General features: G+C 40.8%; 1 protein-coding gene across 3 annotated transcripts in view; it reads right to left on the bottom strand.

Moving 5' to 3' along the window:
• Positions 1 to 18,316, bottom strand: part of STK32B (serine/threonine kinase 32B) — a 188,421-nt gene that overhangs the window by 75,803 nt on the left and 94,302 nt on the right. For all 3 annotated transcript variants that reach the window (XM_059817922.1, XM_059817924.1, XM_059817923.1), the window contains exon 4: positions 13,961 to 14,134. In XM_059817922.1, the coding sequence (XP_059673905.1) occupies positions 13,961 to 14,134 (174 nt within the window). The remainder of the gene's footprint in view (positions 1 to 13,960; positions 14,135 to 18,316) is intronic.

Below are 18,316 nucleotides of genomic sequence, written 5' to 3' on the forward strand. Positions count from 1 at the left end.
AGTTTCAGCAGTACAGTGTAGCAGGGAGAAAGGCTGTAGACCAGCAAGCAGAAAACAACCATGCGATGCTGTCTTGTTCACTCTGATCTGAAACCCCAAATGCTAGCATGAATATCAGATTCGCCATCACCCATCACTGCCATCATCTCCTGCTGGGTCATGCCCATGTCATGAGAACCATGGGTATAAGTATTTGGGCCTTTATCCCTCAAATCGACCACCTCAGACCCCATGATATACACAACCAGGACAGAGAGGAGGTTAAATATGTTCCACAGTCAAGCGAGCTTTTATGTCCTGCATATGCTTCCCCTTCTGGATGGTTTTACAGATGTAATACACATAAAACTGAGCTGCAGTAGACCAGGCTGGGAGGTGCAAAGTCTATGCCTGAAAAGAAAATCATATTTGGTAAATGATTAAAAACCCTGACCTTCTACTACCTGAAATGTCAGTAGCAGTTGGCAGGTCTTCTTGTGAAATCCACCAACAGATGGATTAGTTCTATGAAAGAGAGGACAAATATCTGATTTTATGCTGCATTTGCTTCCTCCAACCAATCTTTAATGTTTTGAACAGAAATCTCATGACAATTTTCTACCTCTAGCCTCACCTATCCTGGGAAGGAATGTAATAAATTACTTCTAAGAATAACTTCAGATGCTTTTAAGAAGGAACATTTACAAAGAAACTCATAAAGCAATACATATATGTATTCCTGGAGATTGCTGTTTAAGATAGATGAGACGTGACAAGATACATTTAACTCAAACCACAACTCATATTCCAGTACACCACCTTTTTAAGAAGTCTCCCTATTCTAAAAGATGCCAACAACATATTGCTTGGAATCAAACAGCCCAGTATTCCAACTCCTCTTGACGAGCCTGGGTGAGGAATGAAAGTTTGGCAATATTACTTGAGTCCAAAGACTGTAGTAGCAACATCCTAGTTAAGATTACTAGGCAAGAATGTAGTACCAGTGAAGGTGTGTTTAAACTAGACTCTGTGCAGAGAAACTGTTGTTGAAGTAACTACTTGCACTGAAATTATTATAAGAATTATTGTTGCTACTTAATCAACTGAAAATAGAGATGGGATTTAGCTCTCAGATTAAGACACCTGGATTAGGTTCTATTGTGAATTAGGCATCTATATTCCCATTTATAGTCAATGGATGTATAAACAACACGGTCATTGGAGTGTAAAGAGCCATTCAGATGACTAAATGTCTATTTTTGGATAAGCTGAATAGCTTTTCAGATTCTGTTGGCTGTGTTGACTAGGTATCAACTTGCTTGGACAGCCAACAAAAAAAATATGGACTTCTGCATTTAGATCTTGATGAACTATAGAATAAGTTTTTAAAAACATGTTGCATGCTGTGTGGAATTACGAAAACAACTGGGGATGTTCTCGAGTTAAATTATTGTAATGTGTTATCACAGAAGCGCAGGCAAGTATTTAAGCCTCTTGCAGGAGTCACGCTTCTGGTGCTCATTGTCTTATTTGACGTCATCTCACACCACAAAGAACGCGATCCTTCATACGTGAAAAATTGTGTTCTAGTTAAAATACCTTGCATGCTTAAGAATTTTGCCGGTGCCATTGAAAAAAACATCTCCTCATTTGTGGCATCAAACCCTCTGAGGCTCTGTATGGCATTCTAGCTGGGTGAGGTTAAGAGGGGGATGTCTGAAGAAGGAGCCCAGGTGTTCCTCGCTCCCCTCCAGACAGGTGGTCATCACAAGCCCAGCTGTCTGTGGCATCCAGGGAACATGGCACTGCCACACAGAGCTGCTTTTGTACAATTGGAGCCACATTTCATCTCAGGGAGATAAAATCCATCTGAGGTAAGGGAACTGGTGACAAAGCATTTCTTAGGATGGAATAGCAGGCAATAACTGAGCAATACCATTCTTCCCATTAACTAAAGAGTTACACTGTTTTGATGTATATGTTCAAAAATCGAGACAGTTAAGCTTAATAATTCAATTTCTCAGCTTTAGATCTCTCTCATATGCTATTCCTTTTTGACACTGTATCTTCCAAAAGTAAACATTAAACAGTAATGATAGGATAAAAGACTGTTGGCTGGAAATTAACATTCTTGCCAATATGCTCTTAATTCTTATTTTCAGCAGTAGAGGTACTCTGGGACTCAAGGAAATAAGTTGGTACTTTAATTAGTGTTCAACTCTCTGTACATATGTAAGTGCATGTGTCTGCATTGGGGTCCTTCTGTAGAGCATTTCTGTGGCTGAGTACGTTTGCAGAAGAGAGTTGAAGGAGCAACATCAGGGGAAAATTCTGCAGCATCTCAAATTAAGAAGCAAGCTGTGAGTCTCTGTAGATTTTAAAGGCAGAACTCTAGATAACTAATACATTTAATTAGCATAAAAGCTGAGAAATGCAGCATTCTGGCAATAGGTTTTCCACTCAGCAAGTCCTGTTGAGTGACTATAATAGTAATTATTATTGATTATTGACAATAACTTAATTATTGTTTATTGACTTGCATTCAAAATAGACCTCTCAGACTCGTTGATTAGGCCTATTGATCTAATATTTTTAAAGAGGACCATATCTTAATTTTTGTAGCAACTTGAGAGAGCAACACAGCAAATCTAAGACTGCATTTCCCCACATCAGCACCTTTTCTAGGAATACACAGAGAGATTATTTTTTATGCCAGCATATGAATTCCTATCTGCAGAACTCAGAGCAAGGTTTTTCACGGTTGGTGAATAAAGTTGTTTGACCCCTACGATGACCAAGAGAGACATACTCAAAACCACTCAGCCTTTAGTTAGCCTTACCCCTCTGGCCCAGATTTCATATGCTGGCATTGACCCCCTATTTCCCCTATTACTGCACCCCTCCCATTTCATGGTGCCTCTCTCCCATGTTTTCCACTCTCTCTGGTCACTCCTGATTTCGGTTTTCAGGGTCTGCCCCTCTCCCCAGCAGGTTTCCCTTGCTCACACCCCACACCACACTCTGCACTCCCTGGTCTCTTCTTCAGCCCTCCTGGTGCCCCTCTGGGCATCTTCACTGAACTTTATGCAGGGAGATGATGTCCTTTTTCTTCTTGGTAGCCTCAGGTCCATCTACCTTACCACCATTCTCTTTTTTTCTTGCTACTGGCTCTCCTAAGCGTAGCTGCTCAGCTGGCTGAAAAATCAGCCACGTTCCCTGAAGGTCCAAACTGTGAACTCATGGGACAGACGTAGAGAGTGCAGTGTAAGACTGTCTAACCAGGTTGTTTTTCTGACACTGTTAAAAAATTGATACCTTCTGTGCTGTTATTTTTCTTGTGGTGTTTTTTATCATTCATGAAGTCTTTTATCATTCCAGTTCCATCACACATCATTTGACGTTGAATGATAACAATTATAGAGAAAGATGAGATTTTAAGCAGTGTTGGTGTTTACTAAAAGCTAATGAAGTTTGGGGGCTGAATAAAGCTAGAGAAAAAAACAGTTTGAACCTCAAAACGTTTACAGTCTGAACTAAACCTAACAGCAGAGTAGAGATGGTATCTGTGTATAGAAAAAGGGCCAACAGCTTTACCATAAGAAACTCATATTTATCTTCTAAAGTACCTGTGCTCATAATTAAACCCCCAAACCTAAAAAAACAAGTGTGACATGCACAGTAAGAATATCACTGAAATAAACCATGAGACTATAACTTGATTAGACACAGAATAGTCACTGTGAAAGGAAAAAAAAAATAAGAGAAGCTCCAGCCTTGTATTGTTTTTATCATTAGATTAGAAAGCAATTCCTCTGCATTCAGAACAGCACCAAAGTTTCATGTGTATAACAAGATGAACAGATAAATGACTGAATAAAAACTGGTAGCCACTGGCGAGAGGCTATTTCTCATTCTTGTTAGTCTGACTGTAAAGATGATTTTGATCATCAGTGTAAACAATGACCAAATTCACCAGACTCTAATAAATTTTGGTTCCTTAGAAGTGTACCATCTACCAAGTGCTGTTCCCACCTTGCAAGGTCCCAGTTTGGCACCATATTTTAAGGTCTTCCCTGCTGACAGCAGTTCTGCATGTGCAAGAGCACCACAACTGCCAAACTGCAGACTTGGCTTGTCTCCTCTGCTGCAGGGAAGTGCAATTATCCCCACTAGGTCAGTAGGAAATTCCCCGAGGGATGAGTGTAAGCTGTGCATGCACATGTTGGGAGAAGCGGAGGCTCATCAGTAGGACTGTCTGTCATACTGCATCAAAGTTTTGATATGCTGTGCTTTCTCCTCTGTAAAACCCATCCAGGGGAGCTGGGACAGGAGTTCAAAGAAGATACAGAAATGTTTGAAAATAACCTCAAGGGAATGCCGTGAGGAGCTCCCAAAAAAGGGTATAGAGAATAAATGCAAGAGAAAACAACTCAAAAAGGCAACTCAGCAGAACAAATCTCATGCATTCTGTATCTTAATTACAGTCCCTGCCCACCAGGTGATTTGTTTTGAAAGACGAAACTGTCAGATGATCAGTGTTACAACTCCCACTCCTTCTCATCCCTCCGTATATCTGCTAAGTCAAAAATTGTACAAAGCAGACCACATCTCACCTGAAATATCAAAGCGGTACTGAAAGCTGCTGAATGCATTTCTAAGGCAAGAAGGAAGCTTAAATTGCAATATCCTTTAATGAAATGCCTTCTACCACACCATGGACAACCTACTCAATTCCTGAGATATGAGACTACTGCACTAATGAGGAAATTATGTAAGTGTGCACTTTTTGCCTTAAGTCTTTGTTATTTTGATATATATTAAAACAAAACTTACGTTGTAAGGAAATCTCCAAGGGAATGATAGAACACTATGTATGTATTGCTCATCCAAGCTGAAAAAATGTTGTGACCATTAAAGCAGAAACAGGAGAAAGAAGCAATTGTCCATATGCTGCTATTGGTTTATACTTTGCTCAGCCTGAAGTTTAGTCTTTTTCCATATTCACTCTCTCCGTCTACATACTTTAATCAAAGGTTTTAAATTTCTTTACTGTCTACAAACAAAAAAATGACTCAAGCACATTGCATGCAAATCTGCCACTTCAGTGGAGAGAATATATCTGCACACAGTCATAATGTTGTAAAATTTCCAAGATACAAACATATTAGAATACTTTTAATATAACATTAACACCAAAGCTTTGGAAAAAAGGTGTTGTATCAGAGGGGGTTAGCTCTTGTTCTCTCCCCTGTTCGTTAAGACTTCACTTCATTGCTAATTTGATCCTGCTGGTGAGAGGAGCTTTCAGCCTCTCCTCCCCTCCCAGCTGGCAAGGGGAGGTGGGGACAGCAGCACCACCCTGGGATGGCAGGTGGGGGGTGGAGGGTCACAAAACCAGGGTAAACTGGGCAGTGCCATATGAGGCAGGCAATTAATACTGTAGATACCATTATGCCTCTCTAGAAGGAGTGCCTAATCATTTTAATTACTTATTATAAATTATCTAAACGTAGTTATTGATACTCTTTATTATTATATTTAGAATTACAATATCAACATGCTATTAATACGGTGGTCTTTCCTAGTATACACAAGTTGGGAGCAGATGCCTATACTAAAATCACTTCAAGCTTTAAAGCAACACCAAGAAATTTGTAACAGATTTCTGGGAAAGAAAGATGGCTCTGATAACACTCACACTGCATTGGCCACAAAGAAACTATCAATATACTAAAGCAGAAAACTAGCATAAACCAGATCAGATTTGTGGATGGAGACCTGAGATAATCTTGAGTACAGAGCTCTGCTTCAATTCTGTCAGCTTCTTCAGCCTCACTGTCTGAATCTCTGAAAATGATTCATGATCAAAATTTCAATACTGATGAGTGGGGGAAGGAAGGAAGGAAACCATTTAATTTCATTATCCATCAATAGGGTGATAAATTGTGGAGACGAGGGACGGGTAGTATTTTAATACATATCATGTATGACGACTGCTTGTAAAAGACTTCTCTTCCTAAAAGGTAGGTTAATGTAAAGGGATTATTAAAGAAAACCAGAAGGAGGGAAAAAACAGTAACACAGACTGGTGATAGCAGCTGATTTAGATGGGAGTGCACTCTGCAGAAACTAGAAGCAATTCACAGAAGCAAGCCATTATAACCCCAGAACAAACATAAGGATGGGCTTTAAGAAAGCCCTGTGGAAGACAGACGGAGATGAAAAAGCCACACCAACAGTGTACTCCCTGCCACAGTGGCTGGAAAGCGGGAGATGCAGAGCATGGAACTGGCAAACTGGTGTATAATATCTACATGGACTTTATATGTTCCCTCTGAGCACACCCCACAGAAAAGAGTGTGCTGAGCCCAGGCATCGGTGGACCTGCTGGCATCTCCAGGATGCTGGCTATCACCCTCACTGCAGCAGCAAGCTCTATGGCAAGATAATTCCCTAGGACCTTTTTGTTGCCCATTTTCAAAAAGATTTGTACCTCCTGACATGAGAGAGAGTCTGAATCTGCCTGGGTCTCAGTTTCCCTACACTACCTCCTGTTCCTGTGTACTTAGCTATGAACAGCATGAAGTGCTGATTCCCTCTATGGAAATGCTTTATCTTGCTCCAAGGGAGCTGTGTTTTCCAGCAGTGAGGAGTATGGAGCTACAACTAGTAGGAGCAAGTCAGACATGTATAAGTCCACAAAGCCTTAGTGATGGTATTGTGATTTTAGAGTTTTAGAAAAAACAAGATTTTTTCATGTTTATTTTGTTGGTTGCAGCTAAATGACAGTGAGGTGAGAAAGGATTCAGGAAAACCTTTAAATCAGTGTGTAAAAATTAGAATTCAGGTAAAATTGTTTGAAATTCTTTCTAGTTACATTATAGAAGAATTAGTAAGAATTAATACATAACTTTGTCTTCTAGATGCATGTCGTACACTCCTCTGTGTCTAGATCATACCTACATTTGTTTGGGTGTCTGTTTTTAAACAGAGAAACAAGCAATAAGAAAACCAACTGCAACCACAGAACTTTTTTTTATTAGTGAAAGACACTTGTTCTCTAGAGCTGTGTACAGCACAAACACTTAGTATGGGGTCGATTTAGGTTATCTTTGGCCACTGGAAGTTTGTCAGCTGATGGCCAAACTCTGTCTGCCGTTCAGATCTTCCCTCTCGTAATGTTGACTGGACACCTGAATTTTAAACTATGTAGGGCTTTTGAGATGACTTTTCCTTAGCTAAACAAAATATTTTATGTACGCACATGTTTACAACTTTGCAATAATGAGGAGGAGGATGAAAGGAAGGGCCAAGGGTCAACTTCATCTGTTCACTTGAAAACTGTAAGGAACCAAGCCATAGCCTGCTGACTGCATCGAGGATCCCTCAGCAATGGGGTATGAAAGGAGTGAGGGTGTGGAGGGTGTCCTCTAGTATTTCACCTGGGTGATGAATGGAGAGTGCACTATGCCCACAATAAAAGATTATATCAGTGCCAGTGGCAGGACTGGAGCAGCCAATAGAGCATCACGCATCTCAGACTGTTTCCTGTGTCTCTTCCACAATACAAGCAGTTTTACTTCATTAGTAATCTAGTCTCTGGATATTGAAATCTCAGTGTGTTTCCAAACCAACTTAATTTATTTGCAGTGTGTCATCTGGTACATCAAATAGCTTTTTCTTTTACTGTTGCCAACCAGAAGTAAAATTAATTTGTTCTTGTAGGTAGAGAACTCCATTCAAAAGTTGAAAGGCTTGTTCTCTGCATATTCACCTCTTGTGATATCTAATTTTTTTTTTAAGGACACAACTGAAATTTAAATACCTTTTGTGCCTAGAATTTGTGAATCACTTTCTTTTTGATCAGTGCTGGTTCATAAGTATTCAGCAGGTTTTCTGTGCTTTGTGGTTTGCATGGTGTTTCTTTTTTGGCTGGTTTTGATGTGTTTTCTAATTTGCTTCTCTTACATAACTCATTGCTCAGTTCCTGCAATTTGTCCTTGGGAATAATGTGGGTTTGCACTTGTTTAAAGAACATAATACAAAGACATGGAAGAGACATGGGAAGACAAATTAAGAAAATTCAATGGACAGGCCTCTTGACCTGTCATGATCTTTGGTAGTGCTTATGAATAAGAGTCACATTATGGTTATTTTTTTCCCATTTCATCTACTTCAGACTCTACTACATTTTCTTCTTCATCTGCACATGCTTACCAGCAAGAAAAAGACTACTGAAAACTGTAAGGAACTGTGTCCTTTTAATATGTCCTGATAAACCTCAGGTTGGCACTATTCTGCCTGTGACATCTGTAAGAAACAATAAAGGGCAAATTCTCCATTTTCAAATAATTTCCAAGCCTATTTACTGCTTACATACTAAATGGACAGTGTTATGAAGGGAACATTTTAAATTAGAGTTTGTTCTTTTGGTGTATGGTGTCACAAGTGAGACTGGGAAGGCCCATTTTAAAGAAGAGTCTAATCATTTAGACATATTATTTTATTTCACCAGACTGCTGGACACCTTGAAAGGCTCAGTGGTAATGAACAAACAGGAATCTCCTACACAACAGCCCAGCCTAGCAGTGCTGAACCAAGAGTGCATTTTGTCTAGCTGTTAGCAGCAAGACACCCTTACTCTGCAGTGGATCAGCTGGCAGAGGAAAATGTAATGCTCGATTTGTCACCATTTTCCATTAGCTTTTGCTCACCCTGCACTGCTGCTGAGTAGCTCTTTGGAGCTGGAATAGTTCCTGGTGCTACTTTCCATTGGAAGCAGAAATTGAGGGAATGGAAAACAGAGTGGTGATCACAGTAGCCACACAGCACAGACCTGCCAAGTCAGACTGGTTCCAGTCATACACATACACACACAAATGGTTTTGCATGAAAAAAACCCACTGAAATAAAAAAGCCCTGGGCATACAGATCAAACAGCTAGTCCAGTATCCTAAAATTGTGCTGGAAGGTTACTGCAACTTCCTTTCCAGACACCTGCCACATCCAGCCTACTTTCTGAGCAGATGAAAACCGATGGAGCCAAACGATGATGAAAAGTTGTAAGGGCAATGCAGTTAACGCTTGCCCCCTTAGAAAGAGAAAATGTGATTTTATCAGCACGAGCGTGTTACTTGGGCAGCAGCCGCAGCACTGCAGGGCCAGCGCTGCTCCAAGCCAAGGCTCTGGCTGCAAGAGCATCCTGGGAGAGAACGCTGGAGCTCCTGCTGGAAGAACTAGCTGAATGAAAATGGGCAGCCTACTTTGGTGAGGAAGCAGGTGGTTTTATTGAAATGTATGAACAGCAACATTTGTGAAAGGAGGAGGTTGAGTTACTCATGGCTGCAATAAGTTTATTCAGCCTTTGACGGGAAAACTTTTGTCCAATGCATTATTCACTGGTATTATATAAGCAGTGCTAGAAAGAATGTGTTTAGTCATACCATCTTGAAACTTGATATCCACTAATGCAGAATGCCAGATTCGATCCAACATTTGAGAATGAATGAGACCATCTGAATTGTCAGAAGCCTTCTTGTGTGTACTGGATCTGAGGGTCTATAATAAACACCGCTCATCCAACTTTTAAAGAATTATTTTTTCATTTAAGAAATGTGGATAAAATAGTATTACAGCAGGGCTGTGAGGAAATAGGAGTTTGTGATGTAGCCATTACCTGTGACCAACAACTTAGAGATATCTCAAGTTAGCTGTTGTGTAAGTTAAGTGAAAAATTTGCCCAGAATAGTCTTCAGATCGTAGCTTGAAACTTATAGCTTTTCTTTTTAAAGTGTTTATAATTCTGGCTGAAAATCTATGTAAATGCAAATATTTACAATAGAGCTGCAAGTGAGACACACAGTGTGGCATTCATTATTGTGTCATAATAAATAAAACCACTATTGCAGGATTGCACATGAAAAATACAGATTTATATACATGGATGTGATTAATAAAAATGCAAGTTTTATAAACACACCAGAACAGTGTTTTTACAGGTTTTTATACTGTCTATGGTTAAAGTTGTTCCTGCAGAAACAATACTTCTATTGCTGAAATGATTGCCACATTCAAAGTGCACAATACTAACCACATCAGCCAATACAGAGTCATTGTATGGTATCTCCAAAGGGAACTGGCATAGCATTGATCTGGACACTTCCACATCCATTCGTACATGCCTGATAATTCCTGTCCGCTTCATTACTACTTCTTTTATAGTCAGCTCCTGGGATTGCAGGTTAATCTTGAAAAAAACATTCTGTCATGTTGCCGGATGCAATAGTAATGGAAACCTGATCACATTTCATACACATCTGTAAATATTGAGGAGGAGTTAAGTTCCTGACTCACACATCATATATTCAGCTCTTTATAATACTGCAATTTGAAAATCCACCTACCCAGTCTGATGAATCATTCAACTATTCTTTGCAGCACACACAAAATTTAGTAGGGGGCTCTCTCAGTGGATCTGTGACTCACTAACCTTTTTTTTCCCCTTTTGCTGCCAATGCACTCATTTAAAAGTGAAAGATCTAATACAGGTTTGTAGGTTAGCGTGTGAATGCTGACTGGAAAGACTTGGTCACAATGATATTGCTGAAGTCTGCTACCACAGAGTATAGGCACCAACCAGCTCATTGGTTTAATCTCTGACCAAGACAGTGTGTTTGCAACAGTAAAATAATGGCTACACGTCTCCTCACCATGCATCAGTGCTGGCTCAGCTCCTTAGCCAATTTAAATCAGTGTTGCACTCTTAATGCCAGCCGTGCTACAGAGATTTATGGCAGCTGAAGACCTGTCCCACAGAGTGCTGTTCCAGGTGAACAGCGAGGCAGAAGGCAGAATGTGCTGGGACTCTCCTGGCTAAATAATGTGTTCACTGGTGTGTGGATCATTTGGGATTTTACGGTAATTGGTGAGAAGATGAGAGACGAAAGGCTCCTCGTGCCACAGTTGGGTGATTTGGGCAGTAAGCAGTGAAGTGGGAGAGCCACGCTCAGATCTCAGGTCTGCCAGCTTCAAATTAAACATCTCTTCCATAGCACAGTGGAGTCCTGAACCAGATCCATTATACCCTAAACAATAATCCTAGCTAACCAGCCAGTGAGACCCACTGCTGGCTAAGAAACAGGTATTTTGACATGTCTGGTTTTGTGAAAACTTTCAGTGTAGGTGAAAGCAAATCCAAATACCAGAACTTGCCCCCAAATGGAGCCAACAATCAGCTCCAGACCCTCACTCCTTCCCCTGCCTTGGTGCAAATCAACAAGTGGTGAGGTCAGTGTGTTACGCTATGCTACAACCAGTGCAAAAGAGAAAATTAGGCAAAATCCAGTGCTTACTAGTCATGGTAAAGTAATACAGAAAAGAACAAAGTGTCTTGCCCTGTTTCACAGTTGGACCATGGCAATGCAGACACCATCACAAAAAACTATAAACAACCACAGGGACTTCAATCCAGTCCTTCATTCTCTCAAGATATCTGCCACCTTTCACAGACTTTTCTGTGAAACACTTTTAAGTCTCAGGCTTGTAGCAAAGTACAAGTTTTGGTTACAAAGTGGATTCTCTCATTAATATTTTGACAGCCTATTTGCATAAAATGTCTCATCATTAAAATGACGGTGAGGAATATACTCATCAGTTTGTTTTTTCACCAACAACATTCCTTAAGGCATAGAAACAGAAACAAAGGTCAGCTGAAATTCTGAGCTTCACTTTTAAAATATTCACTGAGAAAGGAAAACGTATGCAAAATACATGGAAATGTACTAAAATAATAACAGTATGCTAAAGATATAAAATTGCAGAAATTGCTTGCAACATTTCTGGGATTTTTAATTGCAAGCAAAACAACTGTTGCAATGTTTACTTGAATTTTGTCTTGCATAGTTTTGGTAATACAGAACACTTATCTACCACTGCACCTCAGATTAGAGAGATTTCGTACGGACCCTCCCTCTTCAGAAAGTCAGATCATACTTTTTATTGATTCTTTATTGCGAAATCATGAGGCAGCTCTGGTAGGTGGGTGGGATGAAAATTCTCAATTAATATATTTGGAGGAATTTATTTATACTGGACACTGGAAGATCTATGGCACAGCTTAGTTTAGTTTGGTCTCTGAAACTCACATCCAGCTTTGGTAACACACAAAACTAAATATTTTTGTATTCATACCACTGTAAATCAGGGAGGAATATCCTGAATGTAGCCTAAAAAGAGTAACATAGAGGCTCAAGCCCATCATTTTAGAATTTCACAGTTGCTGTGTTAACATAAAAAGATAGGTTACCCTGCTGCTTCACTTAAACACTGAATTGTTTAAGGAAAACAAACAGACCCTGATGCTTGACACCTTTTTTGACATGAATACTATGATTGCCTGCTGTAAGGCAGTAAAAATAACAGATTGTTGTAATCTAAGAAGTGCAAAAAGATGCACCATCTATCACTGTTCCAATTTATTTCTACTATTTCTCTTGTTTCCCCACCTCTCTTCCTCCTTCTGACCTTTATGCAGATTCTCAACCTTTGGTTTTGTGACCTTTCCCTGATGCTGTTGTGTGAAGTTGTTGTACTGAATTACAACATTTCTATTGTGTTCAGGAACATTGGAGCACTGGAGATCTAAAAATAAATTAAAAGCAGCCAGGAGGTTGTTACGGGTTGTATTTAGTGTTTAAAGACCATAGTAAAAAACATACATCATAGTATGAGATGAAAATAAGAAAAGGGTAGATTGAGAATGTGGTGAATGGAGTTAAATCCAGCTGGAGGCCGGTCACAAGTGGTGTCCCCCAGGGCTCAGTTTTGGGGCCGGTCTTGTTTAATATATTTGTCGACGATCTGGATGAGGGGATTGAGTGCTCCCTCAGCAAGTTTGCAGACAACACCAAGTTGGGTGGGAATGTGGATCTGCTCGAGGGTCGGAAGGCTCTGCAGAGGGATCTGGACAGGCTGGATCGATGGGCCCAGGCCAGTTGTATGAGGTTCAACAAGGCCAAGTGCCGGGTCCTGCACTTGGGTCACAACAACCCCATGCAACGCTACAGGCTTGGGGACCAGTGGCTGGAAAGCTCCCCCGCAGAAAAGGACCTGGGGGTGTTGATTGACAGCCGGCTGAATATGAGCCAGCAGTGTGCCCAGGTGGCCAAGAAGGCCAATGGCATCCTGGTCTGTATCAGAAACAGTGTGGCCAGCAGCAGTAGGGAGGTGATCGTGCCCCTGTACTCGGCGCTGGTGAGGCCGCACCTCGAATCCTGTGTTCAGTTTTGGGCCCCTCACTACAAGAAGGACATTGAGGTGCTGGAGCGTGTCCAGAGAAGGGCGACGAAGCTGGTGAGGGGTCTGGAGCACAAGTCTTATGAGGAGCGGCTGAGGGAACTGGGGTTGTTCAGTCTGGAGAAGAGGAGGCTGAGGGGAGACCTCATTGCTCTCTACAACTACCTGAAAGGGGGTTGCAGAGAGGTGGATGTTGGTCTCTTCTCCCAAGTGACAAGTGATAGGACAAGAGGAAATGGCCTCAAGTTGTGCCAGGGGAGGTTTAGTTTGGATATTAGGAAAATTTTCTTTACTGAGAGAGTGGTGAAGCATTGGAATAAGCTGCCCAGGGAAGAGGTTGTGGATTCACCATCACTGGAGGTGTTCAAGGAACGTGTGGACATGGCACTGCGGGACATGGTTTAGTGGGCATGGTGGTGTTGGGTTGATGGTTGGACTTGATGATCTTACAGGTCTTTTCCAACCTTAACGGTCCTGTGATTCTGTGAGAAGGATATAGAGCTACTGAATGGCTGAGGGCAGAAAGAAAACACACAAAAAACCTTTTCAGAGGCAAATTCCACCCTTGGACAACAATGAAAACTTTTCAGAGGTGTTGAATAAACAGAACCATGTAATCAGACATGTGATAAAATTCCTCTGCTCTGCCAAAAGAAAGCAGCTCATCCCTCAAATGAAATTCACTCACCTGTGAATGATGTGGTATCTCTGCAAATAATCCAGGGAAAGCGCCAGCTCACAAATGTACAGCTTAACAGTTCCTTCGTTAAAGTGGACGTTCTGCTGCAAATGGTAACGCAGATCGCCTCCAAGTAAGAGATCAACCACCATGAACATGTCTTCTTCGTCTTGAAAGGAATACCTGGAAGAAAGAGTTACAGCTGAGATCTCAGGGTCGGTGATGCAGCCACAGCCGTGCCCTGGGGTAGCTCTCCATAAGTAGACCTGTTCATGGAAAGTTCATGATTTGCTCAAAAGGCATTCACTGATTTCTCACTGCTGTGGTCCAATCCTGAGACCAGACTTTGATTGTGGTGGAAATCTCTGCATACTCAAGGAAAGCAGAGCTTGAACTGCTGCTGTACTACTGTCTTGTTTTAACCATAGGTTAACACCTGAATGTTGATAAAACAGTATTTAAAATACCTTTCAGGTTTTTACGTTTTTAAATAACCATATACTCATTCAGTTGACAAAATGGCTTGCTAAATAGCAGCGATAAAATGGAAGGCCTTGAAACATACTTGGTATTCACACACGTAAAACTGTAGCTCAGTGCCTATGGAAAGTATCCTGGCAGGATCGAAAGCTGCTGTCCCGGGGGTATTTTCCACATTCAGTAAATATACACAATGTTCTATTAGCTGAGCATTTTCTATAGCTTGTAATGTAGCTCCAAATTCAGGAAGAAACAAAACTGTAATTTTACTGCCTAACAATAAATGCTTTTTCCGTCTGCAACTTATATCTTATAAAAAGACAGTCTTCATGGTTACTGACTGAATTCTTCTGGACTGCTTCCCAGAACTGTCTGTTGAATACTCTGAGGACCAACCTCTGATCTGATTTAAACCCTGTAAATCCAAAGGTGTAGCCAGCCAGTGTATAATGTATATATAGTGCTTGGGCAAGCAGGAATTTCCATGTGTTTCTACTTACCTTGGCTGTGCTGCCATTGCTCTGTTTATTTCTGATCTGAATAAACTGACAGAAACTCTCTGGTTTTCATTTCTGAATGTAACTGTCTAAGATACAATATTTTAGAATTCCCAAATGGGGAAGGGTGAATACCTTATTTCTAATATGAAGTCACTCTTCTTTTAGAAGTTGTTTTAGAATTAATTTTGATGTGAAGTTATATTAGCTTATACCATTTGTGGATATGAACTGTTGAGAGGTGATCTGCAATGATAGTGCCTCTTCCATCACCTTTTCTCCCATGAGGTGTGTAATATGTTGGCTACAGATGTGATTCAGTTCTGCTGGACTGTAAAATATATGCTAAGGAAATGAAAAAGAGTGGGCTTCCAGAAAATCTTTGCTCACCCTCCCCGCAAAGGCAGAAAAGTCTATATTAGATTATTTTAATTGACAGTTACGTACAGTTTCACTTTCATTCCCAGGCTTGCACTTTCTGAAATGAGGCACTGCTTAGGGTTGTCACAGATGGTTCGTTTTGAATTTAAATGCTTTCTATTCTTTCTGAACACAGTTCTGGGAAGCGGGTGTCTCTAGGTACGGTGCTCTTCTGTTGCATTTCTGTATGCCTGCCAAATGCCAGGAGGGGAAAGCCATTTTATTTGCATTAAGCTTACTTCTCAATAAGTCAAATCTCTGAAGCAAAACAGTGAAGTAGGTGGCACATGGTGTCTGCTCACCTCCAGAGACTCAGAATTTCATAACACACACACACACACACACATTAAAAAAGAGAAGGCTTCAGTTATATTCAAATTACTCTGAATGTTGCGCATTACTGAGCCTGGAGCGATTGCAAAAGGAAAGCTTAAATACGTAGTTATGTTTAAAATATTTTTTTTCTTTTTTGACACTGCTGTTATTTTAAATGAAGTAGTTGTAGCATTGGGCAGATGTATTGAGAGATGTTATTTGTTCCTTCAGTTACTGCTTGAGTAAAGTGTAGATTTTGTCTGGTTCCTTTTTATATTAAAAAAAAAAAAAAAAACAAAAATGAAAAGTTACAGATTGAAAACTCTACTTAAATGTATAAGTGAAATATTGTGTCTGGTCTGGGTCTAAAGAGCTCTCCTGGTGTCTAGAATCATACGATTACATGTCAGTAGAAATGGTTCTGATGCAACTCTGGTCTCGAGAAGGAAAATGTCCTGAGTCACTTCTACAGTGATTCAGCCACCATGAGGCAGAGGGTGAAGGTGGGGTAAAGAGTGACTGCTGTGAACTTGCTTTTAAATTCAACGACTATTCCCATTTCTGGGAAACTAATGAGTGTGTTTCAAAGTGTACCCATGAATGTTTAGTCTAGATAAAAGAGCCATCAGAACAATCCAGAAATTAATGTGAAATCTTGTCCACATCCAGGTGAATGATAACACTTGATGGAATTGGGTTTTCACTCCAAGCATGTGTTTCTGCTGATGCACTCTGGTTTCCTATGCTTGTGAGTAGGGAGTGGTGCTCCTTTGTTGTCTCCCAAGCAATCTTTTGGTGCACCGGTGAACTGTGGATGATTTAAAAGAGAGATCAAAAAGTCAAACTGAATGGAGCTAGTACTCTATCCCACTTCATTATGTCAGGAAATAATACTCTTTGCATAGAAGAACATGTCTACCACCAGGTGCAGAGGGTTGTGTGTTATTTTTGCTTAGACTCCATAACAACGTGTGCAGAGGGTTGCGTGTTATTTTTGCTTACACTCCATAACAATGTAAGAGCAACCACACTAGGTCAGACTAGATGTCTATCTAGCTTGGGAGTCACCAGAGAGCAGACACTCAAGGAGGAGCAAAGGACACCATGGAGATACATAAAGCTTTCCTCCAGGACTCAATCGACCTCTACCCATTCACTGCTCCTGGACTTTCTGGAACTCTGTTTGGCATCTCTGGGAGTCCAGGCTGGGATGACGAGAGATGGGTTTTGTCTTGGGACCTGTCAGACCTGTTAGTGAATGATTGGTCTCCTGCTACTACACCTTGTATCTCAGGTAAGCATATTAAGGTAAGTACAATCCCTACAAACAGAGCTACGAGCTTCCAGAGATGCCTCCTCCTCTAGAACAAAGTGTTTTGAACCCAAACAGACAAAAAAAGAACAAAAACAAAGCTGCAGAGATTCAGAAGTATGGCTAATGTTTGCACTCATCAGCCTTCTTGCATCTGTCATGACCTGTGAATCGGGCACAGGCCAGTTTCATCTAGACGTTGAAGCTAGAATGATGCAAACCGAGACATAGCTCTTGAGGAGGTCTGGATACCCTCTCTGACGTTCTCCCCTTTCACTTGGGGCCAGATTTTTCTTTCATTTGTACTGATATATATCTGTGCTAACTCTGCTGATCCTGTCAGAAGTATTGTGCACACTGGTGTAGTTAAGATATGAGCTGTATAGGCCCAGTTTGAAAGAACAGGTGTTGTGGATGGATATGTTCAGTATATCAGCAGACTTTTTCACCCACGCTAAATTATATCACACCTGACATACATCATTATGCTAATCTTATGCATATAGCCATGGATGATGGTGTTTCCCTTGCACGGTTGAACCAGTTGGGTCAAACCTGCGTGGATGGCATTTGTCTGACTATCTGGATCAGACCACAGTGCAATTAAAGGTGCTGCAAACAAGACCATTCCAAGACAATTTCTGGAGGCTAAATGAGTTTGTCCCAGCGAAATTATGTGTCTAAAACCTAGAGAGCTTGGACATGGCAAAGAGCAGAAGGTCTCTGGAGCTGATGACCACTCCACTAAGTAGCTCCAGCAGTTACAAATTTTTAAGCTACTGAATGCAGAGCAGGAGTTCCTCCAGGTCCTGCTGTGCTGCTGGGTACTGAACGCTGTTGCTCCTGCTCTGCATTAAGGACTCACAGGACTTGGTGTACCGGCTCCTGACTGGTTTGGTTTGTCATGGTCACAAGCAGTCGCGTCCTCTGTCTCTCCCCCTTATACAAATTCAGTATTCTTTCTTTACACAAGGAATGAAGTATTCCCTTTTAGCTTCTTGCTTTTTCAATATGTAATGAAATAAGCAGTTTTGATTTATTGGTCTAAGAATTGAAATCGACAGCAAGTGAAATATTGGCCATGGGAAAAATTAATCTTTGAAAATATTGCTGCAGGTTGGGGAGGGGCTGGTGGCAAATCAGCCCAGTGGAGATTAGTTTTTTGAGTAAGCACTGTAATTTTACTTTTGTAAGCTTCTTATCTGCTCAAAGGCAAATGACATATAAATGGGCTGAATGGTTTTTGAAGTAAAATCAGAGGTTGTTTGAGATTTTTATGTTAACTACGTAACTGAGAAGTACCTACTGAATGAATTATAGCATTGTGACTGATATTGAATA

This window comes from Gavia stellata, chromosome 5, assembly GCF_030936135.1.
Source record: "Gavia stellata isolate bGavSte3 chromosome 5, bGavSte3.hap2, whole genome shotgun sequence".
NCBI classification, from domain to species: Eukaryota; Metazoa; Chordata; class Aves; order Gaviiformes; family Gaviidae; genus Gavia; species Gavia stellata.